This window comes from Desmodus rotundus, chromosome 2 (assembly GCF_022682495.2).
Source record: "Desmodus rotundus isolate HL8 chromosome 2, HLdesRot8A.1, whole genome shotgun sequence".
Taxonomy (NCBI): Eukaryota; Metazoa; Chordata; class Mammalia; order Chiroptera; family Phyllostomidae; genus Desmodus; species Desmodus rotundus.
In genome coordinates, this window is record NC_071388.1 from 163994656 (window position 1) to 164017730 (window position 23075).

General features: G+C 40.5%; 1 protein-coding gene across 3 annotated transcripts in view; it reads right to left on the reverse strand.

Moving 5' to 3' along the window:
* Nucleotides 1–23075, reverse strand: part of PDE11A (phosphodiesterase 11A) — a 316746-nt gene that overhangs the window by 187997 nt on the left and 105674 nt on the right. For 2 of the 3 annotated variants that reach the window (XM_024561537.3, XM_045196309.2), the window contains exons 4-5: nucleotides 22806–22946; nucleotides 7033–7097 (exon numbers count right to left, since the gene is read on the reverse strand). In XM_024561537.3, coding sequence (XP_024417305.2) covers nucleotides 7033–7097; nucleotides 22806–22946 — 206 coding nt within the window. Of the gene's footprint in view, nucleotides 1–7032; nucleotides 7098–18933; nucleotides 19053–22805; nucleotides 22947–23075 lie in introns of those variants that run through there. The other variant, XM_045196313.2, reaches the window with a different exon arrangement.

Genomic DNA, 23075 nt, shown 5'->3' on the forward strand with positions numbered 1-23075 from the left:
CTGTTAAAGGACTTGTCTTTAAGGTCTTGCCTGGGGACACTTCGTCACATTCTTATTTCTCTCATTTTAAGCACTCTCTGTTATCAGAAATTAAGACATGGTGACTAATTCTATCCTTCATTCCCTCAAGTTGTATAATTGGGATGATGAGATTTATCACCCCCAGGAGTTGGTGTCACTCTGGGGAAATGTGTTGTGACTCTCGGATGGGTGGTTGGTGTCTACAAGTTTTTATCACATGACGACAACTGCTTGGTTTCACAGCCAAGCAAATCTGAGGGTTTTTTTTTCCTGCTACCTTGGTCCAACATTTCCTAGCTGTGAGACTACAAACAAAGTTTTTATAATTCCGATTCTTAGTTTCCAGAATGGAAAATAAGAGAACAAAAACACATTTTATGGGGCTATTATGAGGATACAATAATATAATGCTGAAGAAGCATGGCACAGAGAAACCTCTCAATCAGTTCCTTCTACCACAAAGATTTCTCTTTCATTAGAAACACTAAGGTATAAGACACGCTCTGTTTAACTGCTCACTTCCTGGGGCAAGAGAGATATTACTGTTTCTTATTGTGCCATCATTGTCAGATTTGGAGAGGTGCTCAAGAGAAAATGGGCTAGCTGGCAGAAATGGTGATAACAGAGCACAGAGTTAAAATTATAGCCTGCTAGATGTTTCGAGTAGCCCCTCTGCATCTCTCCGAGAGTGCTGTGAACACATCCATCCATCTGGTCTGGATCGAGGGCATACCTTCCGAACCAGCCCCGGACATATGTCTACACCACAAAAATGGAAAAGTGGGCTCAGTGTGTTAAAATGTTAACTACAGCATTTTTAATGGGAGGCCACTAAAAGTAAGAGAATCAAATGTAAAAGTCAATTGTCAAGGCTTTTGAATTGCTATAATTCTATTTACTGTAGAGCATCAATCTAAGGGACGGCTGACCCATGTAGGCTACGTTATTATGTTTGATCTCAGTATTTATTCACTTGTCTTGTTATTCATAGAATGTTTTTATAGCTCTCATTATCTTCAGTTTTACTAGAGTGACAAGCCCACTGGACTGACATAAATAGGGGTAATGAAAGGGTTTGTCTTTCATTTGAATTTTCATGTTCAAAGGCAGGACAAAGAAAAGAAGGAAAATACATATGCTTGGGAAATATGTGTCCTTGAGTTTCTTAAGAGTCTGGAAGGGACACAACTTCATTACAAGTATTTCCTCTCCTCCACTGACGTCCAGTTTTGGCAATCAGCATCATACAAATGGGGTGCGGACGCACACACTTTTGTACGGAGGGCATTTAGAACATGAAGTCATTTGCCTGGAGGGCTGGGGGAACGTGCAAGCCCAGAGGTATCCCAGTGCCATCATTCTCTGAGAGGTGTGCTTAGGTTAGATATAAAGTGTTTCCCTGGAAACATCCCAAACTCATAACACTCCGTGTACTTTTAGGGACAGAATGCAGGGAGCATCTAGGTGACTCTGTAACAGTGGAGCTTCCTGGTAAAGAAGTGGCCTTGGTACCAAGAGGGAGCCCCATAGCTTAGCCTCTGGTACCTTTTTTGTCCTCCATTGAGCTAACTCAGACCTGATGAGCCACTTCTTTGCTGAACAACAGCAAGCGGGTAGAAAGGAGCCTCCAGGGCCATCTGGATCTCTCTTCTTCAGTCAGCAACATTAAATATTGGCGTAACGAGGTTCTGCAGTCCTAAATTTGCTAGACAATGAGCAGTCAAATAAATGTCCTAAGATTCTTGTTTAAAGTTACACAGCAGCATGAATCTTGCTTACGATCCAAGAGGACAGGTGGTAGCAGTGATGGGCTGTTTTAATTTTTCATATTTTAAAGGTTTTCTTCATTTCCTTCAAGTTAGAAGAGGTATCATTTTTATTTATACAAAACAACCAATTCATGTTTCCTAGCTCATCCTTCTTAGCACAGTATGCAAGAAAGAAAATCCATGAAGAAAGAGGGAGAGAGAGGATACATTCATAATATGCTGTGGAAATATGCTGTCTGATATCAGTATGTTAAGTTTGTTTAACATTCCCTATTTCTTTAGGTAATAGAGAGATTGAGAATAAGGGGAAAAGAGGAGAAGTCTTCCAAATTGACAGGGTAAGGACCACTGAAAATTCATTCTTCCATACAAGCAGTGGACACAGTAGCAAAAAATTTTAATAGCAGCTTTTTGAGATCTCTGGAAGTTAGTGAAAGGCTTGCAAAAATCCAGAGTGTTAATTCAAGAAAAACAGTTGAATCTTTGTATGGACAGCAAGTTTTGTGGCATTTTAACTTATTTATTCCCATCTCCCTCTCCCCAGCTCTAGGGTAGCTGTGAAAACAACAGTCTCATAATCATACTAGCTGTGAAGACCAGCAGCTGAGCAGCCTCTGGCATAGAAAGACCCGCTTTGGAGCTCCCGACAAATTCTATCCCCAGAAAATTGCCATTATTTGACTTGTTTGGCATCTCCACTCACAGAGCTTGTCTTTATTGGACCGGGCTAGGAGCTCCCCCACTGCCAGCAGAATTTACACCTGAGGCCTTTGTGGGGAAAAAAATTAGTAATTGTTTAACCTCACAACTGCCTTAGGCAGGCATAACAGTTGCAGCTAACAAGAAGCTGACCAGAAACCTTAAAAGGAGAAGCACGGGAAAGAAATATTTTGAGGGGGCTTTGAGAAGCTCTGACATATTCCTGGAAATCTAGAAAGGCACGTTCACTTGTAGAGTTGTGTATATGCCCAGGAAAGACATGAGAAGGCCCTAACCTGTCAACTCTGACTGACCTTAAAGTTCTGTGTAAGCAGAAAGTGCAAGCTAAGTAAACTTCCTGTCACAGAAATGAAGGTATTCCCCAGATGCCCACGGATGCCCTCAGCAAGGCAGGGAGACTTACTGGCCCAAGGCTTTCAAGGAAATCTCTATTAGCTGACACTTAAGCTAACCACGAAGAGAAGTCAGTGCCATCCACCAGAAATAATAGCTCAGGGATGTCACTCAACAACAATAGCAACAGTGATAGCAGCAACCTATAGAAACAACAAACCCTACATGGAGTGACTGAGAAGCAAATCTAATTCCCAGAGTTTTCACATTATGTTATTTAAAATATTCAGTTGTTAACAAAAAAATAATGATATGTACAAAGCAATGGGCAAGTATACAGGGAAAATGCAGTCAGTAGGAACACTTCCTGAAGCCCAGGTGAACTTACTAAACACAGACTTTAAATGATCTATTATAAATATGTTAAAAATACCAACGAGAAACATATAGAAAGAACTAAAGGAAAAAAATGATGACAGCATTCATCAAATTTAGAATGTCAATAAGAGATGGAAATTATAAAAAAGAACCAAATAATAGATCAAAATTTAAAAGTATAATCAATGAAATGAAGAATTCACTAAGAGGACTCAACAGCAGATTTGAGAAGCCAGAAGAAAAAATATCACCAGACTTGAAGATAGAATAACTGAAAATATCTAGCTTTAGGAACAGAACAAAAAAAGAATTAAAAAAATGAAGAGTCTCAAACATATGAACATATGCATAATGGGAGTCTCAGAAGGTGAGGGGAGGGGAAGGGGGCTGAAAGAATATTTGAATAAAGAATGGCTGAAAACGTTTCATATTTGATTAAAATAAACACTAATTTGTATATTCAGAAAGCTCAACATCCTCCAAGTAGGATAAACTCAAGGGCTCCCTACCGAAACACATCCTGATCAAGTTGTTGAAAGCCAATTACAAATAGAAAATCTTGAAAGCAAGAGGTGAGACGCTATCCGCCACATGCAGGTGATCCTCAATCAAGGGGCTGCGTGGCGTCCATGCAACAAACTACAGCAAGTGGTAAAGAAAGTGAGCTTGCTTCCTGCTTCTGCGCAAACCACCCAGCCTTGCTCAGGTTTGGAAACGTGACCAGGGCATCGGAGACAGTGCCGGTGGGGCTTTGGCACCACACTGACGAGGAGTCCAGTTATGCTCACAGGAATCCTGGAGTGGAAAAAGTAGCCCATTGCTCAGCAGATGCTATTCTGACATGTATAGAGGGAGGGGATTTAGAGGTGAGAGCTGGAAGAAATGATGAGTTAGCAATGAAATTTGTTTTTGTTTTTGTTTTTGTTTTAAATCTCAGGGATTCTCAGAACTACTTCCAATGGCTTTTGCAAGGGGCTGTGGGTCTTACACTACAAGGGAAATATGACCAAGCAACAATTACCACCGTTAATGGGACTTTATTTATAGCCATGGTCTGGAAGTCTGGCAAAATCTGGTTATGCTTATATTGTATTCTTAACCTCCTCCTACCCCTGTAAATTGACCTTGAGATTCTTGAGGGCTAAGACTGCTGATTTAAAAAAAAATCTCTGTAGCCTCATTGCCTGTCAAGCAGAGAGCATAGAGCATAGGTACTGAATATATGGCTGTTGAATAAAGAAATAAAGTTAGTCAAAGAATAATTATGTCCAACAAACAAATTTTGAGCAAACAGGGGGAAGTTATAGGAATGTAATTTAGATGCCTTCCTAACACGACTTTCTAACAACCAGAACTTCCTATAACTGGAAGAAGCACATCAGGACTTCGTGATAATCTTACCACTGGAGTAGTTTTCAAGGATTTGGTCTTAATTACATGGAGACAAAGAGGAGACCCCCATTACAAAGGAGTTAGCCGGCCACATAAGACAATAAGCAGAAATGACAAGTCAGCAACCAAATTCGTTTTTAGAAAAGTCTATAAGGACTGTTTAAAACTGAGTAAGCCTTAAACCAGAGTTAATCAGAATTGAAATAGTACCCTAAATCATTGTTCCATGAAGCCACAGACATTGTGTTCAAAAGCTATCCTATTATAACTCTGAGTGATGTTCCAGGACTAAGTATCCAATGGACGTTATCTATAGTGAAGATGCTAAGTGATGAAAGGTTAAAGGAAAGATTTACAAGGTGTTGAGAGCAGGCTGTGATTTGTAGACTCACAGCCTATTTCAATGTCTCTTCCATGGCCATTGGCGACATAAATGCTAGAGCCAAATGTCTTTTTCCTTGTAAGTCCCAATAAATGACCAAAGGATTCCATGTCAACAAGAAGAAAATTACTAGACAATGCAGGAAAGGTCTTCTAAGATAGATGAACATTCTACATTAATTTAAAGGCCATAAATAGAATGATGAAGAGGATTATCTCATAATGTCAAAGTTCAAAGGCACTTTTCTAAAGTCTTTTAGAAGAAAATCTGACCTTTCTTTCTTTATTATTAGAAAGTTTGCCAAGGGCAGTCTGGGGCTTGGAAGCCCTTTTAGCATTAAAAATAATCAAAAGGGCAGAAATATTTAATGCTGCAGGGACTATGAGGACACATTCAGCAGTATAGAAAAGAACAATATTCACGCATTAGAATTTCAAAGGTTGTGTTTTAATAATTCCATACAACTCCCCCCTTGTATATGAAAGACTTAACTGATTTGAGGTCATGACTAGCCAAAGGAGCAAGCAAGAATAGATATTTTTTCTAATATATTGCATGTAATTTTACATGAAGGTTTTAGAAAAATCACTGAGTACACCACCAGTAATTTGCTATGTCTAAATATTTTTTAGGTATAGGTTAGCTAACATTAGATATAGATGTAGACATAAATACATTTTCCTGGAAACAAAAACCTCTTTGTTTTTGTTTTCAAAATAGACAAATGTCTATTTTTTCTCATTTTAAAGTTTAATTTACAGACGGTAAAACTGACCCTTTTTAATGTAGAGTTCTGCACGTTTGACAAAAGCAGCTGTACAGCCACTACCACTAGCAAAATACACAATAGTTTCATCGCAACCCAAATTCCCCCATCCTCCCTCACAGTAAACCCCTCTCTCTATCCCCAGCCCCTAACGACTACGGATCTGCTTCCTGTTCTGATAATATTTCCTTACCAAAACGTCCTATAAGTGGAATTACGCAGTATGCAGCACGGGCCTCTTTTAAAATCCATGCCCTTGATAAAAAGTAAAGTAACGAAATAAAGTGTCCCTTTTGATTTATTGATTTCTATTTTCTAAACTTAAAGGCAATGATATAGAAAATCGAATTACCCTTGAAACAGATATTACCCAGGGAAACTTTTGAATATATAGATCTTTGCCTAAAGATCACTTTCAACGTATTAAATCAAAATGCCTGTTTGGGTTCTGAGAATTCAGTTTTTACCAAGTTCTCCAAGCATGATGGTGATTGATGAGCAAGACTTGGGAAATATTAACCCATAGGTATTCACTGAACCTTGGTTTTGTCCTCTGTCATGTAAGGAAGGGTACAATGCCTACTTCATTGGGTTACTTGGGGATTGGATGCATATAAAGCGTTTGCATAGCACCCGCCACACTTAGCACTCGAAGACTGGAAGCCGTTCGGCTTGCTGTCAGCACCGTGACCATCATCACGCGCTGTGAGCTTTTACTTGTTCTTCCCCATACTTCTGCATCTTGGTCAATTTTACTACTTTTAGCCTTTCCTCTAGATGGGACAATAGCAGAGAGAATCCATTTTTGTAGCAGCCCAGCTGTTACTCAGGGTAGTGCAAAGTTAACTGATGGAAGATTCACTGATGGTTCCCATCCCTCTTTTACCCTGTGACAGCCTCAAAGATACCAGTGGGGACAAAAAATGAATTACTGGAAACTCTCAGTCTTTTTCCCCAAGGGATGTTATTGCCCAAATGTAAGGAAACAAAAGGGAGGAAGAGAAATGAAGAGCCAGGATAAAGCAGAACATTAGGCTGTTTGTGTAGTTAGGAAATAATTAAAAATTGACTCCATTCATTAGCAGTTTGAGATGTTTATACATGTATTTTTAAATTAAAGGTTGTGTTTAAGCCCTGAAATACAGAAAAGTGATGCTATTTGGCTGTACTTGCTGGTCTCAAGAAATAACACCTCCCATCCTCGAAGAATATATGAACACCCGGGACGGAAGACAGGGGTCAAAGACAAAGCTGGCGCTCACGAGCCCCACCTGTGCTCCGCATCAGCACTGCACTTGGGGGACATCAGTTCGAAGGACTTGGTAAACTTCACCACCTGCCACACAGAAAAACAATAAATTCTAGTCAGTTAAGGTTTCTCACAGTGAAAACATTGCAATAAACAGTTTTCATCTTTCTAATGGCTATTTCAATAATTGTAGATCAAGAGGGATTTTAAATGAAGAAATCCCAAGGGTGGGAAGAAAATTCTATCCTACATTTTGTAGTTTCTTCTTACATAGCATACATTTCAAAGTTTTATTACATTTATTAAATACATATATATTTTTTCAATCAGGTATGTACGGTTCTGTGGTGGTCAGACTAAGGTACGTCTCACTTGAGTACTTTTTTTTTTTTTTGCTGTCCTTTTAACCCAATCACCGCCCGTGGAGACAAACCACTCTTCAGAAAGGATGCCCTCCCTCAGCCTCAAGCTCCTAAAGCTTGGGGTTACCATGGCTTATCATGCTTCTCAAGGGAACATTTTGTTGCCACTTTCCAGAGGATAAAGAAGAGGAAGCCACCTTCTTCAAAGACCATCCCCATTCTGAACACTTCCTCCCTGACCTGCCCAGTGAAACCACACACCCAGTGGAAGAGCTTCATCAAGATTCATTGCGTCGAAAGGAAATTTATGGCCACAAAAAATATAAAGGTGGTATTTCCTATTATTATTTGTTACTGAGTTCTTACTATAAACCAGGCCCTACATCAGAAGCTCCGTTGACCATTTAATTCCCTTAATAAAACTCTGTTAAGTTTTTATCTTCAGCAGATAGATGAGGAAGCTAACCCATAATTTTTTTAAAAGCCTGCTCAGTTCATATAGCTATCTGGGAAGCGGGAATTAAAGCAAGTCTGCATGGCTCTAGTCTTAGTTCTTTCAGCAGCACTAAACATGTTGAGTGGGAAAGGCGCCATTTCTGGCCCTCTGTGGACAAGGGGCACTACACGATAGAAAAACAAGTTCCTTGTGCTGAAAGGGGTCCTCTGAATGTCACTGGATGCTCGCAAGGCTGACATTGAGGCTTGCCTTTGCCAGATGCTGTCATGCTTCAGAGGCCTTCTAAATTAACCACTGACGAGGAATCGATGGGCACCTGAGAAATGATTTGAAGACTAGAAACAGATTAAATATTTTAAAAGATTTATCAGTGAGGCAGTGAACCCAAACTAAGAAAATGCAACATTAGGAAAAGGCTGAAAGAAAAGCTCATCACAAAGAAAATTGTGTGTGACTAGCTGAACGCAGAGCAGTAACAATAGCTCCACGGCAAGGAAATAATCTGGGCAGCAATAGAACAGATTTCATTTCATAGTCTAACGTGAACGAAGCCTTTACAAACTCACCCACTGTGGCAAGTGTTAGTTTCCAAAGACAGCACAACAGTGTCTCCTACCCCCACCTCCCCTCTACGATATGACCCCGCCACCCTGCCACAACGTGGTAGGTCCCTGTTCTCTTCCCTTGAATCTAATGGGCTTCTGACCACTTCGACCAACAGAGTAGATGGAAGAGATGCTATGTGCGTTTTGAGGTTGTCGTAAAAGGCAGTGCAGTTCTGCCTCATCTGATGGAATACGTGTGCGTAGACTCCTGAGTCATCATGTAAGATGTCCTACCCTGAGGCCTCTATGTTCCAAAGGAGCCAACCCATACAGAGAGGCCACAGGTAGATGTTCTGGCAACAGCTCCAGTGCTTAAGCCATTCCAGCCTAGACACCAGGCACGTGAGTAAACAAACCTTCAGACGATTCCAGTTCCCAGCCATTAAGTGACCCCTGATCTCCATGTTTTCCCAAATGTGGCCCCAGATATCCTGGAAAGAGGCGAGCATCCTTCCTACGTCCTCTCCAAATTTCTGATCCACAGGATCTCTGAGCGTATAACATGGCTATTTTAAGCCTCTAAATTTTTAGTTTATTACACAGCAAAATTAAGTGAAAGGCTTGTCTTGAGGACTTTAGAACAGAAACCGGTCACTTAGAAATCCTGATCCAGTTGCAATACTCTTGGGTCTTATAAGCCCAGGAAGCCACATAGAGACTATTTGCTCCCACCAAATAATAAATCCCTCAAACTATAGCTTAAACAATTCTTAAAGGTAAAACAACAATGAAGTACAAAGTAGAAGTGTTTATATTTGCAGAGTGGGGAACTGTTACAGATTTTTTAAAATGGAGTTAGTCCTATATCTCTACTTTGATCTCTCAGCATGTGATTTCTTTTCATATTTTGTTAGATGACAGTAAATTCTTCTCTTTTTTTTAACATGTTTTATGCTGTTTCTATGGACTGAATGCTTATGTTCCCCCAGAAATTCATAGGTTGAAACTCTACTCCCAAAGGTGTTGGTATTTGGAGATGGGGCCTTAGGGAGCTTTAACGGTCATGAGGGTGCCGCCTTCTAAGGGCATTAACACTTTTGGAAGGAGATGAGAGAGCCTGCTTCTCCTTCTCTTCTCTGCCGTGTGAGGATGCGAAGAGAAGAGGGCCATCTGGAGACACTGGATCTTGGACCTCCCAGCTTCCAGAATGGTGAGAAATACGCCTTTGTTGTGCAAGCCACCCAGTCTATGATCATTTGTAACAGCAGCCTGAACTGCGGCAACTTATCATACCGTTACATTGCAAGTCCACACGAAGCGTGTTGCACACGTTATGGCCAATCCTTTACATATGTATCAATGCTTACAGCATCCCAGCAAAGACATACATTGTTATCCTTATTTTATTGAAGGGATTTAAGGCTAGAGGGGTTCAGTGGTTCCCTGGAAACCGTGCAGCAAAACACTGCAGAACTGGGACTTGAACCGTGTCGATCTGATTCCACAGTCCCCGGGTCCCCACTACTGACTGCTCTCACAAGCGTGAGCAAGCTGGCCTGCGGCAGCAAATTATTAGAACGTGGTTCCTTCACAACCACAATAGTTCGGTAAACTCTGCCATTGGTTTTTAATCCTACAAGTAAAACATGTAGCTTGATAGAAAACTAATCACGTTACCAATCAATATAATTGTTCCTGCATTTGGAGATCGAGAAGGATATATCTTTTCATTTTCTGACCTGACAGATGCAGATTAAACTCTCCAGTATTACGGAGAATACCTCATTGGGCTTCTTTTTACTATTTAGTAGAATATCACTCTGAAAGGAGAGATGTGAATTTCTGAAACACTGACAGCAATGCAAAGTGGGTTGTAAACGGGGCGGGGGGGGGGGGGAGTAACTTCCCCTCGCTGGGTCTTTAAAGGTCACTCTAACACAGCCGCAGAAATTACACTCAGAAAGACATGTGAAATTTAAAAAAAAGAATTATTATATTCACAGGTCCTAGGAAGAGGGACTTGACATGCCCAGAGAATCACATAAAGCTACCCAAAGCCCAAATTTTGGACCTCGCAGGCAGGGAAATTGCAGAGCAAATACCAGTGCAGTTACAGCCTTTATTGAGGGTCACGGGGAGGGTAGCTTGTGGCACTCAGGAATGTTACCGCTGGGTAATTTGAATGTAGCCGGGTCCACAGAAAGGAGGGAAGGCGTCAGCTGGGGAAGTCCTCGTGAAGCCTATCACCTGAACCCACGAAGTGAGATGGGGACTCAGAATGGCAATAACTAGGTAAAAGTTCAAGGCCAGCAGGGTGATTGTCGGCAGGTGAACCCACTGAGGCAACAACAAACTGTTCTTATGTTACACAAATGATTCTTTGGCCTATTGCTGTGCAAACAGTTTTATCTAAGTAGAGAAGCAAATGGTTTCTGAGCAGCAGAAAAGAAGCCCATCGTAAAGACTTTGCTTTCCTGGATGATAGTAACCATTTAAAAAATCTAACCTAGCAATCTTATGCCAGCATTCTCTTGGTGCCTGCCTTAGAACTGACTTTACCAGCTTGCTGGTTTCTCTCATTAATGAATTTAATAAATCTTTGACACATGTTTGCTTTAGATTTGTAGAAGGATTGGGTTATTCACTGTTTGACACAGCAAATGCGCATCGTCTGCATGTGTCACGTAGAGCAATAGACACCGGGCTCCAGCTGATAGAAGGAAAGGAAAAAAGTCCCGGCGTGCATGGAGCTTCCTTACGGTCGGGGCTAGGTGTGCCCTGGGCTCCGCGAAGGAGTGCTCCCTGGAATAGTTAGTGAACTGCTTCCTGCGCCTTAAGAAAACAAAGATGGGAAATGCCCAGAAATTAAAAGAGAAAAAAAATCTTTTAAACATATATATATTTTTTAAAGCTGCTTAGGCATAGAGACTTACCAGAAGACAAAAAGTGGAATAGAAAATCCTGGACTTTTATAGCTATAAAACTTATACATCTGGAATCATAAAGAGAATGGATAAGATTTTTTAAAAATACCTCTTGATAAAATGTCAGAACATGTGAACTCTTGAAATATAAAGGAGGAACTTTAAAAAACTACCAAAAGGGAGAAACATGTTTTTCTAAGATGTTAGAACTTTTAATTCCAACATAAATTCACATGCTAGGGAGAAAAAAAACCTCTAAGTCTAGCATTTTGTTGTTTTATTTCCTAAATACATGTTTAAGAAATACAGTCAAGGACTGTGTATTTTCAACTTGAGCATATCATGGAGACAACTAGCTACGTCCCCCAGCAGCCAGCCCTGGCGTGCTGATCAAAACCAGGCACTGGGTTCACGGCCATGGTGTTGGCTTTGTGTAACAGAGTTAACCTTACCCAAAGAAAGGTCTGGCCTTTGTCCTGGGCTCCTGAAAGTTGACCTCTAAGCCTTGGGAATGTCTAACCTTGATAAAAGTATCCTTGTTTACCCAGGTGCCTTGGGCAGCCAGATAGTAACACCCTAATTCAGAGCGGGGGGCTTTGAGCCATGCCAACAATGGGATTTAGGGTGGGGTCTTTGGGTCACATGGAACCAGTTAACCTGTGGAGGAGAGGAAGGCTGAGGTCAGCTACATGGGTGGCCAGCTGGGTTTTGGTGATCAAGCCCCAGTGAAGAACCTGGATGCCCAGGCTCAGGTAACCCCTCCGGTCAGGGTCTGCAGTACTTAATGCATGCTGTCGTGCAGTGTTGCCGGGAGAGGTTAATGCTGTCCAGGACCCCAGGGTGACAGGACACCTGGAAGCTCGACTTTTGGAACCCTCCTGCCTCTGCCTGTGCATCTCTCCCATGGCTGATTTTAATCTGTATCCTTTCCTATAATAAACCATAACTGTGAGTATAAGAACTTTCAGTGAGTTCTGTGAACGCTTCTACCACATTATTGAGGCTGGGATGGTCTAGGGAACCCCCAAATGTGTAGTTGGTGGCACAAGCGAGTGCAGTGTTACAGACATGTTCCCTAACTTCACACCTTGTGTGGTAATTCTTCGGTTCCTATGTTTTTAGCAGAAAAATAAGGATAATACTAATGTTGACTGGTCTTTGGTTAAATATTGATTACGCAATGTATATCAAGTACCGAATAGTATAGACAGTTACCAAAAAATATAATAATAAATAAGGTCTCTAACTTTTAAAGAATTAATATTTTGAAGGGGAAAACATTTAAATTTATGGGTCAGGAAAAGTTTCTTGATCAGTTGATGTGATTCCTTTTATTAAACCAAAGGAATTACAATATCTATTACAAATTTTTTTACCTTGACTTTTGGGAAGTTCAGAGCAAAGCTTTAGGTTCAAAGTTTTATCTTTTTGCAGCATAGCTTGATTTTGAGTTTGTTTATTTGATTTAATTTTGGTTACAACATGTACTTTCCCTTTTCTCCTTTTATTTAAAATTTTGTCTTTCATTCTATTACATGCCTAGCACATAATAAGCACTCAGAAAATATTTATTCACTATGAATTTTGTATGTTTTTGCTCAAGTGTGCCTTAAATGCTTTTGGCAATTGAGTAAAAGTATAAACAAAGAAGAAATGAAGTACTCACATAATTGGAAACTGTATAAAAATACTTCTATATGTGAAATAATATAAATGTGCTTGTATAAAGCTAATCACAGCTGAACAACTGTGGGCCATTAAGTTGTGAAGAAGAGTACTTTTCAGAGGTGTTGGAAGGGGATCTGGAAGGGTGGGTGAGAGAAACACAACAGGACCTACAGCCGACAGCAGACAAGATGAGGATAATAGAAGAGCAGGCTGGAGTCCCGTCAAGAGAGTGGTCAGACACAAGCAGAGCAATGAAGCTGGGCACCAACCCCCTGCTGACTATAAGCCAGGCAAGATCAGGAAAGTGGCAAAACGTCTGCCTTGGTCCCATAAGGTGTATAAAGTTAGCTGTTTCCAAGCCATCTGAATATGAAGGGCTTCAGATTCATTCTAGAATGGATCTAAAATCTTCCCAGAAATCCCAGTCTGAACTATCTTTAGGAACCCAAGTATGCTGCTGGAAACCTTTTACAAGTTCTCTGAATTTAGGGCAGTCTGACATTAGGCTTACAACCAAATTAACCCTCAAAGTAACTAGAATATTGGGCCTTTGAGGCAACATACCCTTGGGCTCCAGCTCATGTTGAGAACAGCTAGATGAACCCCAGCGGAGTAACACAATTCTAGAGATATGGGCTGATCTACCTGCCACCCAGGCCTCTAGGGCAGGTTGGGCAAAGGAGAGCCTGTGGGCCAAATCTGTCCCGCCATCCATTTTTGTAAATAAAGTTTTGTTTTAACAGACCAACTCATGAATTTAAATATTGTCAATGGCTGCTTTCTGCTAAACAGTAGAATTGAGTAGTTAGAACAGAGACTATATAGGCCACAAAGCCTAAAATATTTACTAGCTGGCCCTTAATAGAAAAATGTTGCTGATTTCCAGTCTAGAACCATCTCTGGACCAAGGTAACTACTTACTTTCTGTTAAACTGTTAATGACTGATGGTAGATTAACGTATATAATGTTCCCATGTAGTTCACCTACATTCAGAAAGGGTATTCCTGGTGTCAGAATCTGAAACACCGTGATGATAGAAATTTTGGGCACCGAGGGAAGCGGTGGGGGACACACTCACAGACACACATATGTCCCCGTTCACGCAGGACCACGCCACTTTAATTAAGCCTGCTGTCCTGGGACAGTTATTACAAGTGTGCTCCTCTTTCACTCTCAAATGTGCCTTTGAAAAGCAAAGCTCTAGGAAGTCATGCCTCAATTTATATTTTTAAAGGAATTTTTAAAAAATATAATGTATTCAAGTAAATAATTATTTACAGTCAGATACTTGGGCTAAAAAACAAAACAGCAAAAACAGTTAAACTGTTTTGATAAAATTCAGTGGGCTACATAGGTCACTGTGGAGATTATGACTAATAAAAACAGATGAAAGTATAAATGAAAAAATAAAATTCATGCTTCATTCTTGACTTGGACCAATTGTATGGTTCTCCATTTAATTCATTTTTTAAAATTTATTTTTAAATCCAATTCCGATTTTATTATGGATGCACTAAGCAAACACAGATTAGGTAAGTATGCACACACTCATGTACACTAAGTAGAAAGAGAATCTTATAAAAGAAATAATCGGAAGTGGTTTATAGGTCAGTGAGTCTAAACAAGTGGTTCTGAGCTTCCCTGGCTGGTGACCAGCCCTGAGTGCTGCGCCCTGGGGAAGGCAGTGCGGTGCCACAGTGACAGAAACAAACATCCCCGCGCGTCTCTGCCTGTTCTTTGGGAAAGGTCCATGGACAGAAGTCTTTTTGATGGGATATTTATCAAGCACTAGTTGGCCTGGTTTCTCCCATTAAAAAAAAAATTAAAAACAACTTAAAAAAAAACCCTACACTCAAACAGAGAATCCTGCCACCAAAAAGAAAATAGAAATGATCTACTAAGTGATCACCACTTCTTTTTCATTAGAGTTTTCGTAATCCCCATTTTCCCCTAAGAGGACTACTCTATAAAGGCAAAGGTATGAATAAGAGGATACCCACTACCATCCTTCTTGATAAATTTCTCACTTATCCTGATGAGTCATTTACTTTAATTACTTGTTCACTCAATTAAAAGTTATCAAATACTTAGTGCAGCAGATGCTGTTCACTCACAGCACAGTACACAGGGGAAAACAGTTCACAAATGTAACATTTTTCCGGTGTGCATTCAAAATGCTAGAAGCACACGGAGGAGGGTGTTGAAGGAGGGTGATGTGCACTCCGCCCTAAAGGGTCAGCCAGAGTGCTCTAGGCTGAGGAGTGAGGACATTTTCCAAAGTTAGAATTTCGGTAGAAAACACAGCACTCAAAAGAATTTAACTGAACCTAATTCAATAAAGGGACTATTACATAAGTGTGGGCAACTTTGGAAAGCAGCCCTAGGTCTAAGGGAACGCAAGAGAGTGTGAGGGAGAAAAGGAGGCGTGGAAGGAAGGAGGGCATTGTCATTGGTGCCTTGGAGGAGCGGGACCTGTGGAGAGGGGCCTTGGAAGAATCTAGCCACCTCTATGACAAGTGTGCTCCTCTTTCACTGGCAGAGAAAGAACAAGGGGAGTAAGTACCCCCAACCTCTTTCTTCTCCTGCCCTTGAATCTTCTGCTGATCTGTCTTGTTTGTAAAACTCAACTGGAAGCCAGAGAACAAGAAAGCTGAAATGGTATAGTACGTAGAGATTAGCTTTCATGGGCACTGAGCTAGAAAGAGAAAGGCTGACAATAGATGGGGAGAGGCGGGGTTTGCAGACAACAGTCAATACGGACTTGCACTTCATCTGAGTCCTGTGCTTCCAGAAAACAGCAATGCTCAGGAAATCCCACTACCATTTGTCTTCCAGAATTGGCTAGCCCCAAAGGACTGCCCTGCCCTAGCAGACTTCAAAATAGAACCTGCCTCCTTCCTTCCTCATGACTGCCCTAAGATGCACAAAATGATGCAGGTAACTGCCTTGTCTGCACGCTTCTGTAAAACCACAGACACCTTTCCTCGTCTTTGAGATGTTCCTTTTTAATGAATGGTTAGCCTGGATGAAAGCACTTCCTTAATTGTCTGGTGCATTCTGTCTTTCACAGCAACTGCATGTGTAAAGATACAGAAGCAAATACCTGCACAAGCTAACTTGGGGAGGTGGGGTACAGGAGGAGGAAAGGGACAGAGAGAGGCTGAGGACAGAGAGGAGAAGCACACGTTAGGCTGACAGCACAGGTGATGGACCTTGAATGTGGGGCAGTTTTAGCTTTGTTGTGTAGGAAAAAGACAGCCAATGCTTTGAAGCATGGAAGATACAGATGCATGTTTTAGAAAGAAAACTAGAAGTACTAGTAAGAATCGATGGAAAGAAAGAGTGCCCTGTCTGTGAGCAAGGAAATGGGGCAGGAGGAGGAGAGCAGGGTTAGAGATTAGTAAAGGCAGAGTAGAGACCGTGATAGAAGGGTTGGAAGAAGCGCCTAGAAGTGATGTTTCAACATAGAAGCAATGAACCTAGACAATTGAATGTAGACAGTAAGAAAGACTGAGAAAGCACTTTGGTTTTCAGCTTGAGTCACTATGTGATGGTGGTTTTATTAATTGAAACAGAAAATCTCAGAAGTGGTGAAGATTTTGGACAGGATGTGGTAGAGATGGGCTTTGAAGTTCTGTAGTGGGAGATTTTACATACATATATTATATACTTTATATATTATATATAATTTGTATGTGTTAAATATATACATATATCTGTGTATACATATACATATATTTAACACATGTATAACAGGTATATATGTGTAACATGTGCATAACATACCTCTATATATGATATCATGTATTGCTCTCACACAGCTCACATCATTAATCATGTATATATATTAATATATATCATATATATTGATGTATATGATATCACTTCTGTATCACAGAAGTGAGCAAAAGTAAGTTTACAGTTGCATTCTGACTTTCTTTTGAGTTAATAAAGTTATCGTAATAATCATAATCTGCTTTTCTTTTTCCATACTAACAACTATGAACCTACTTTTGCCCACCCTGGTATATTAACTCAACTCACAACTTTAATCATATATATGTTAAATATATTACCCTGGCTGGTGTAACTCAGTGGATTGAGCGTGGGCTGCAAACCAAAGGGTCACCAGTTCAATTCCCAGTCAGGGCGCAAGCCTGGGTTGCAGGCCAGGTCCCCAGTAAGGGGCATGCAAGAGGCAACCACACATTGATCCTTCTCTCCTTCTCTTTCTCCTTCTCTTCCCCTCTCTCTAAAAATGAATAAATAAAATCTTAAAAAATGAATAAATAAATATCACATATTTAACACAAATGATTTTTGATGTGATTTGTGTTAATATAGTGACATAAATATTAATAAAGTTCATTGATATATACAAATATATAATAGATATATATTATTAATGACAAGTATACATACATATGTATATACACACCAGATAATCATCAGAGATTTTTTTAGGTACCTTCCATTTTGCACTCTAGAAAAAGCACTTGGAACAAAAATCGAACAGAGTTTAGTTAGCTTCCTTAGCCGGAGGAGGAAAGTTTAAGAAAGAAAAATGAGGAAATAAAAAGAAAGGGAAATAGGAAGGAAAGCCTGGAGCAATTTTTATGACCCATTTCAGATGGGGGGGATTGAATTATGGTTGTTCCAGAACAATCAGACGATGATCATCTCATCTCTTCCTCTGAAGTGTTGGACTCAGGGAAGACCATCTAACTTTGTAGCTTAATTATAAGTATATTTCATAAGAACCAAGATGTTAAGGAACATATTAGAAACCAAGTGTAGCTTGTCTTTCATGATTTAGAAAATAAACTCCAGGAACTAGCCCCATATTTATAAGCTCAGCTAAACTATTTCATTGAATTCTGGACAAGAAAATAGCTGCCAGCCACCAGGATGATCCAGGAAAAAACACTTGTAAACAGTGGTGCTGAGACAATGCCTAAGGACATGAGATTAAAATGACGCCATTTGCTTTCCTTGACTAAGCACAGAGAGAAATAGAGATCATAGTAAATACATAAGCTAGAAAGGAACTAAGAGAAGTGATAGAAATTGCTTAGACAGGTTCATGGAATGGAATTGCATTAGCAGGGAATATTCAGTTCAAAGGACTAAATATTTCCTAATATTGACAGCAGCTAGCTATGGAACAATCTTTTTATTTTTTTTTCAGTCTAGTGCAAATACCATTGATAAAGTCACTTGAAATTGATTGACTGAAACACTTAACAGAAGCAAAACAGGGTGAAATATTAATTTTGGCAGGGGAGAGGGCTAGCAAGGTATTTCTCATTTCCATTTTTGGCATCGACTGAGTAACCTGATCAGTTTACACGTGACTGGACAGTGTAAAGACTATGAATGGAGCCCCCAAACACTGAGGTAAGAGGATGATGCACCGAGCTTCTACACCCAGGTTTTAATTATTTTCTTCCTTTCCCCCCTCAAATGCAGAGGCCATAAAATATCATACATCTGCAGTAACCAGTTTTTTAAAATAGTCAAACCACAAAAAATAATTAGAAGTTTTTGTTTCCTGGAATGGTTCTAATAAACGAGGGAAAAGCACACATTATTTTTGGAGAAAGAAAAGTTTCAGCATATTTCTTCCTGAAGTGATACGTTTTTTCTGACCATAAAATGTAGTGTATGTAATGCGTTTAGAGATGGTGCTATAAATTCATGCTTTGACACATCTGTGCTCTTCACAAAACCAGAACAAAGACTGAGAAAGTACAGAAGGAGAAAATCAGAATGACATCTAGAAATTAAAAGGAAGAGAAAAGAGAAGGGGAGAGGAAGGGGAAAAGGAGATCTCTGAGGCACAAGCCTGGAGACAGGCCTCCTGAGCTCCAGGTGCAGAAAAAGGCAGGCAGCAAGGGCTGGAATTTCAGCTCCTGCGGGGTCTGGGGTCTCAAAGTGTTGCTCTGGGACAGATGACTCAGCCTCACCTCCAGAACCTGAACCAAGCTGCCTCAGGTCTAGCGTAATATTGCCACATAGCAGGAGACCCATGCTGGACCTGGTTCTTGACCAAGGGTCAAGGAACTGTGCACACTGTCGGTCAGGGAGGAAGACTACAGGAAAGAATGAAAGAAAACAAATGCATGAACAAATGAACAAAAACACTTTTCCACAAAAATAAGCTGCAGTGCAAATTAAAACACATACACAATTAATATAGATAACAGGCTACAGAATTGGACAAGATGATACCAGTAAATCTCAGGCTGATGGTTTGAACACCCCTCTATCAGAGAATGATAGATGAGAAACAAAAATACTAAGAACATCAATGATTTGAACAGCATCATTTTGTTCTTTACTAATGGGTCGTGGAAAGTCAACGGGAAAAACCCCTTTTGAAAAGCACTTTCCTCCCTGAGAAAAAGAAAGATATGTGGGAAGAAGTTTCCCTTTCTTCTTCTCCTGATACACACTTAGTCATCAGATGGCACGTTGCCTGGAGCTGCGCCAGCCTCCTGGATGATGAGGGTCAAAGCCAGGTGCTGAAGGCCGCCCACTGGGATGAACACGGGAAAGTGCACGGAGCCCAGGTCCTTCATTGTATCACCTGGCTGCTGCACAGCCCCCAGCACCGCCTCCTGCAGACTTCTTGTTATACAAGACAAATCTTACTGTTTAAGCCGTTTACCTTGTATATTCTATTACTTGCCAACATCTCCTAAATTGGATCTGTAAATTAAAGAATTTTCAATCAAAATCTCTACAGAGTTTTTCATGGAAATTGAAAGTTACTCCTAAAATCTATATGGAAGAGCAGCAAGTGAAAAACAGCCAAGTCCATTTCAAAGGAGAACAACACTGAGGACTTGCTTATCAGATACCAAGAGTATTACAAAATTATAGAAATTCGGACGGTGTGAGGCTGGTGCAGAAACAGCCCGAGACCAGTGGGGCAAACTAGTGAGCTCAGAACCAGACTCAGGTATACACGGAAACCATGCAACATAGAAGGGGCACTACAGAGTCGGGGGAAACAGCTGAGGCAATGGTTCATACAAACACACACACACACCTACAGCTTTACACCATACAAAAAACAAATTCTAGATGGATATAAAAAACCATAAATACCAGATGGGTTAAAGAAGGTATAAGAGAAAGTCATTTTAACATGGAGGTAAAGCTGTTAAAAAAACCCCAAACAAACATAAAGCACAAATCAAAAAGGAATATTGATAAATTTAACACATTAAAATTAAAATATTGCATATAACCCAGAACCTGGTGGGGGGAGGCAGCCCGCATGGGCTCTGAGCGCACGGTGCTCCAGTGTCTGCCAACACGGCACCGCCCGACCTCTTCCCATGGGGTCCTTTCACAGGTTGTGTCTGCCATGAGCGAACCTGGAGATGAGGTAACGTGTCTCTCCAAACAGCAGGCTCAATACCCCTCAAGGGAAAAGGGATGGGTTCTCCAAGCATAATGCTCCTTTTCTGAACTTGCATGTGCAGGCATCTGATGCCCCTATGGCACTTTGGGGGACACTGTGAGCCACGACAATTGTAATGGTTTATAATGTAAGGCTTACATTTGTTTCTATAAGTATAGGAGACACCATTTTTAGCCTTGGCTCTACATTTAGATCCATTCCATACTCAATACTAGCCTTATTTATCATGTCTTTATCCATGCCTTCTCCACCACTTGCTTGGCTGGATATCAACCACTTGTATTTTTCAGGAAGGACAGTTGGAACTGTATTTCCTGATGCCTTTCTTGATAATTTAAAAATGCCTGTCTATGGCTTATATAACTGAATATTAACTTGACTGGATTTAAAATCATGGGGTCACATTTTCTTTCCCTGAGGACTTTGTAGTTATTGCTACATTTTCTCCTAGCCCTGGAGAATGGAACAGGAAAGTCTACACAGAATAAATTCCTTCCAATAGGTGACTTGATTCTTTTGTCTGGATGCCTATAGAATGCTTGGGTTATCTTTGAAGTCCTTTAATGCTGAATGTGTTTCAGTACTAAGCAGTCAGCACTAACTTTTCCAGAAATAATGTGTTATTTCAGTCCATAAATTTGAATTTGTTTTTATTTCAGTACAATGTCTTTGTATTATAATTTTGAGTGTTTTGCCTGTTCCATTTGTCATGTTCTCCTCAGAGACACCAATTATCTTTATTTTGGACTTTCTATATTCTGACTCCATTTTTTATCATTTTCTCTTAACTTTTTATACTGTATTACTTTCCATTTCATATTCAATTTTATTCTTCATACCATATTCTTCATATTACATTTTAGAGTTGTCTTCTCTTCTCTTATGATGTTTTAATGTAATATTCATGGTCACCTGGCCCCTCGGCCACTTGCCCTCACAGGGATCTGGGAGTGACTCAGGGAACCCCAGCAACTGCCCCTTCTTGCCTTTGTGTAGTGAGAGCTCACAGCCTGCCAGACACCAAGGAGCACCCCGCCCTTTCAGGAGTTTGAGAGTCAGGTGGTGGGAGAGACTGTAGCAAGTCATTCAACTTTCTGAGCATTGTATCCTCATCTACAAAATGAGGATGATAATAATACCTATCTAATAAGGACGCAGTGAGGATGAAATGAACTCAAGTGCTTCACAAAGCCAACCAGAAGCATGCCGTAAGTACGGGCTGTTGTGTGTGTGTGTGTGTGTGTTCTGCCAAGGTTTACACAGTCACAGGATACTTGGAAGACCATTGTTGGTTTAAACCACACCTGCTGGAATAGAAAAAAACCTCAAGCTCTGCTAAAATATGGGGAAACAGTTCTAAGCATTTTAAACTTATATAGATTTTCTAAAAACTTAATGTATAAATTTTATAATACTTATTATATCTCCAAAATTTACCCTAAGGTTCTTATTCTTTGAGAAACACAAACTAAAAAGAAAAGATGATAACCTTTTCTAGGTAAAGCACAGTAAAATATTCTCTGAGGTATTAAAATAGCATTTAATTGCTAGACAATTCTTGGTCTTTGAAGAAAGTTCACAGCAAAAATATCACATTGCCGCTGAGGGTTGGTTTAGACATTCAACTTTCAGGAAGGTAGATTGAGGATGAGCATTATTTTCAATACTGTTGTGTATTTACCCAGCAGACTTCCCCCAAAGAGCCAAAGGGTTAACAGAACCTGAAAGCTGAGATGAAGCAGGTGTAAGTCCTTGAACTAGCTTGATGCTTGCCTTTGGAGTAACAGGAATCCCTGCGGTGAAGAAGAAATGAGCTTCCTCCACCTGACTGGTGCTCTGCGCACTTCAGAAGCAGCTAGACAAACCTCTGCTGCACAGCCCAGCCTCAGCTCAGGTCCCTTCACTCAGCTCAAGCACGAAGGTGCAGGCTCCAAGAGCCAGGTGCGCTGCTCTCCAGTGTTGGTTTGCTCCCACCTCCCAGGAAGAGGGCTGCGGAGCGGAGCGTTGTCTAGACTGCAGTCCACACCCGAAAGTACTGAGGGCCTGTCTGGGAGAATATGATGGAAGGCTGGCACCCGAGCTTGTCTTCTATTCCGCTTCTATTGTGAGATTGGGCCAGCCATTTAATCCCTTAGCTTCTTCATGTGTAAGTACACGGGACTGAGACAGATCTCTAAGGTCTCTAACAGCGTAAGAGTCTATAACTCTAAGGTGACAGCAAAAGAAGACTGAATCTACAGGTAAAAAAATTAAAAACTTCCGTCATATAAAAACCCACCACATGATTAGAAGAGTCATGAAAAGAGTGGTTCAAGTCACAGTTTCACAGACTTAATTGCAAATAAACTGATCTTTATTCCATTAACGCAGTCTCCAACTCTACATGACCGAGAAGAGAGGACTTACTGGGGATTCAATGTCCTCCAGGAGTAACACAGAACAGCGCTCACATTTCAGCAGGGTTTGGGCCCGATGCATTATCTTCTTGACAATTTTCTCTAGGTCAGTCTGTTCTTCAAAGAGGTCATTAACCACCTCTAGCAAAGCCTGGGAAACATGAAATGGATGTATTTAGGTGGATAGAGGACTGAATAAAAATACTGGTTTTTTTCTTTCAAAATTCCATTTAGTCTTTGCAATAGTAAAATATAAATACTTTTGTGTGGCTAATTTTTA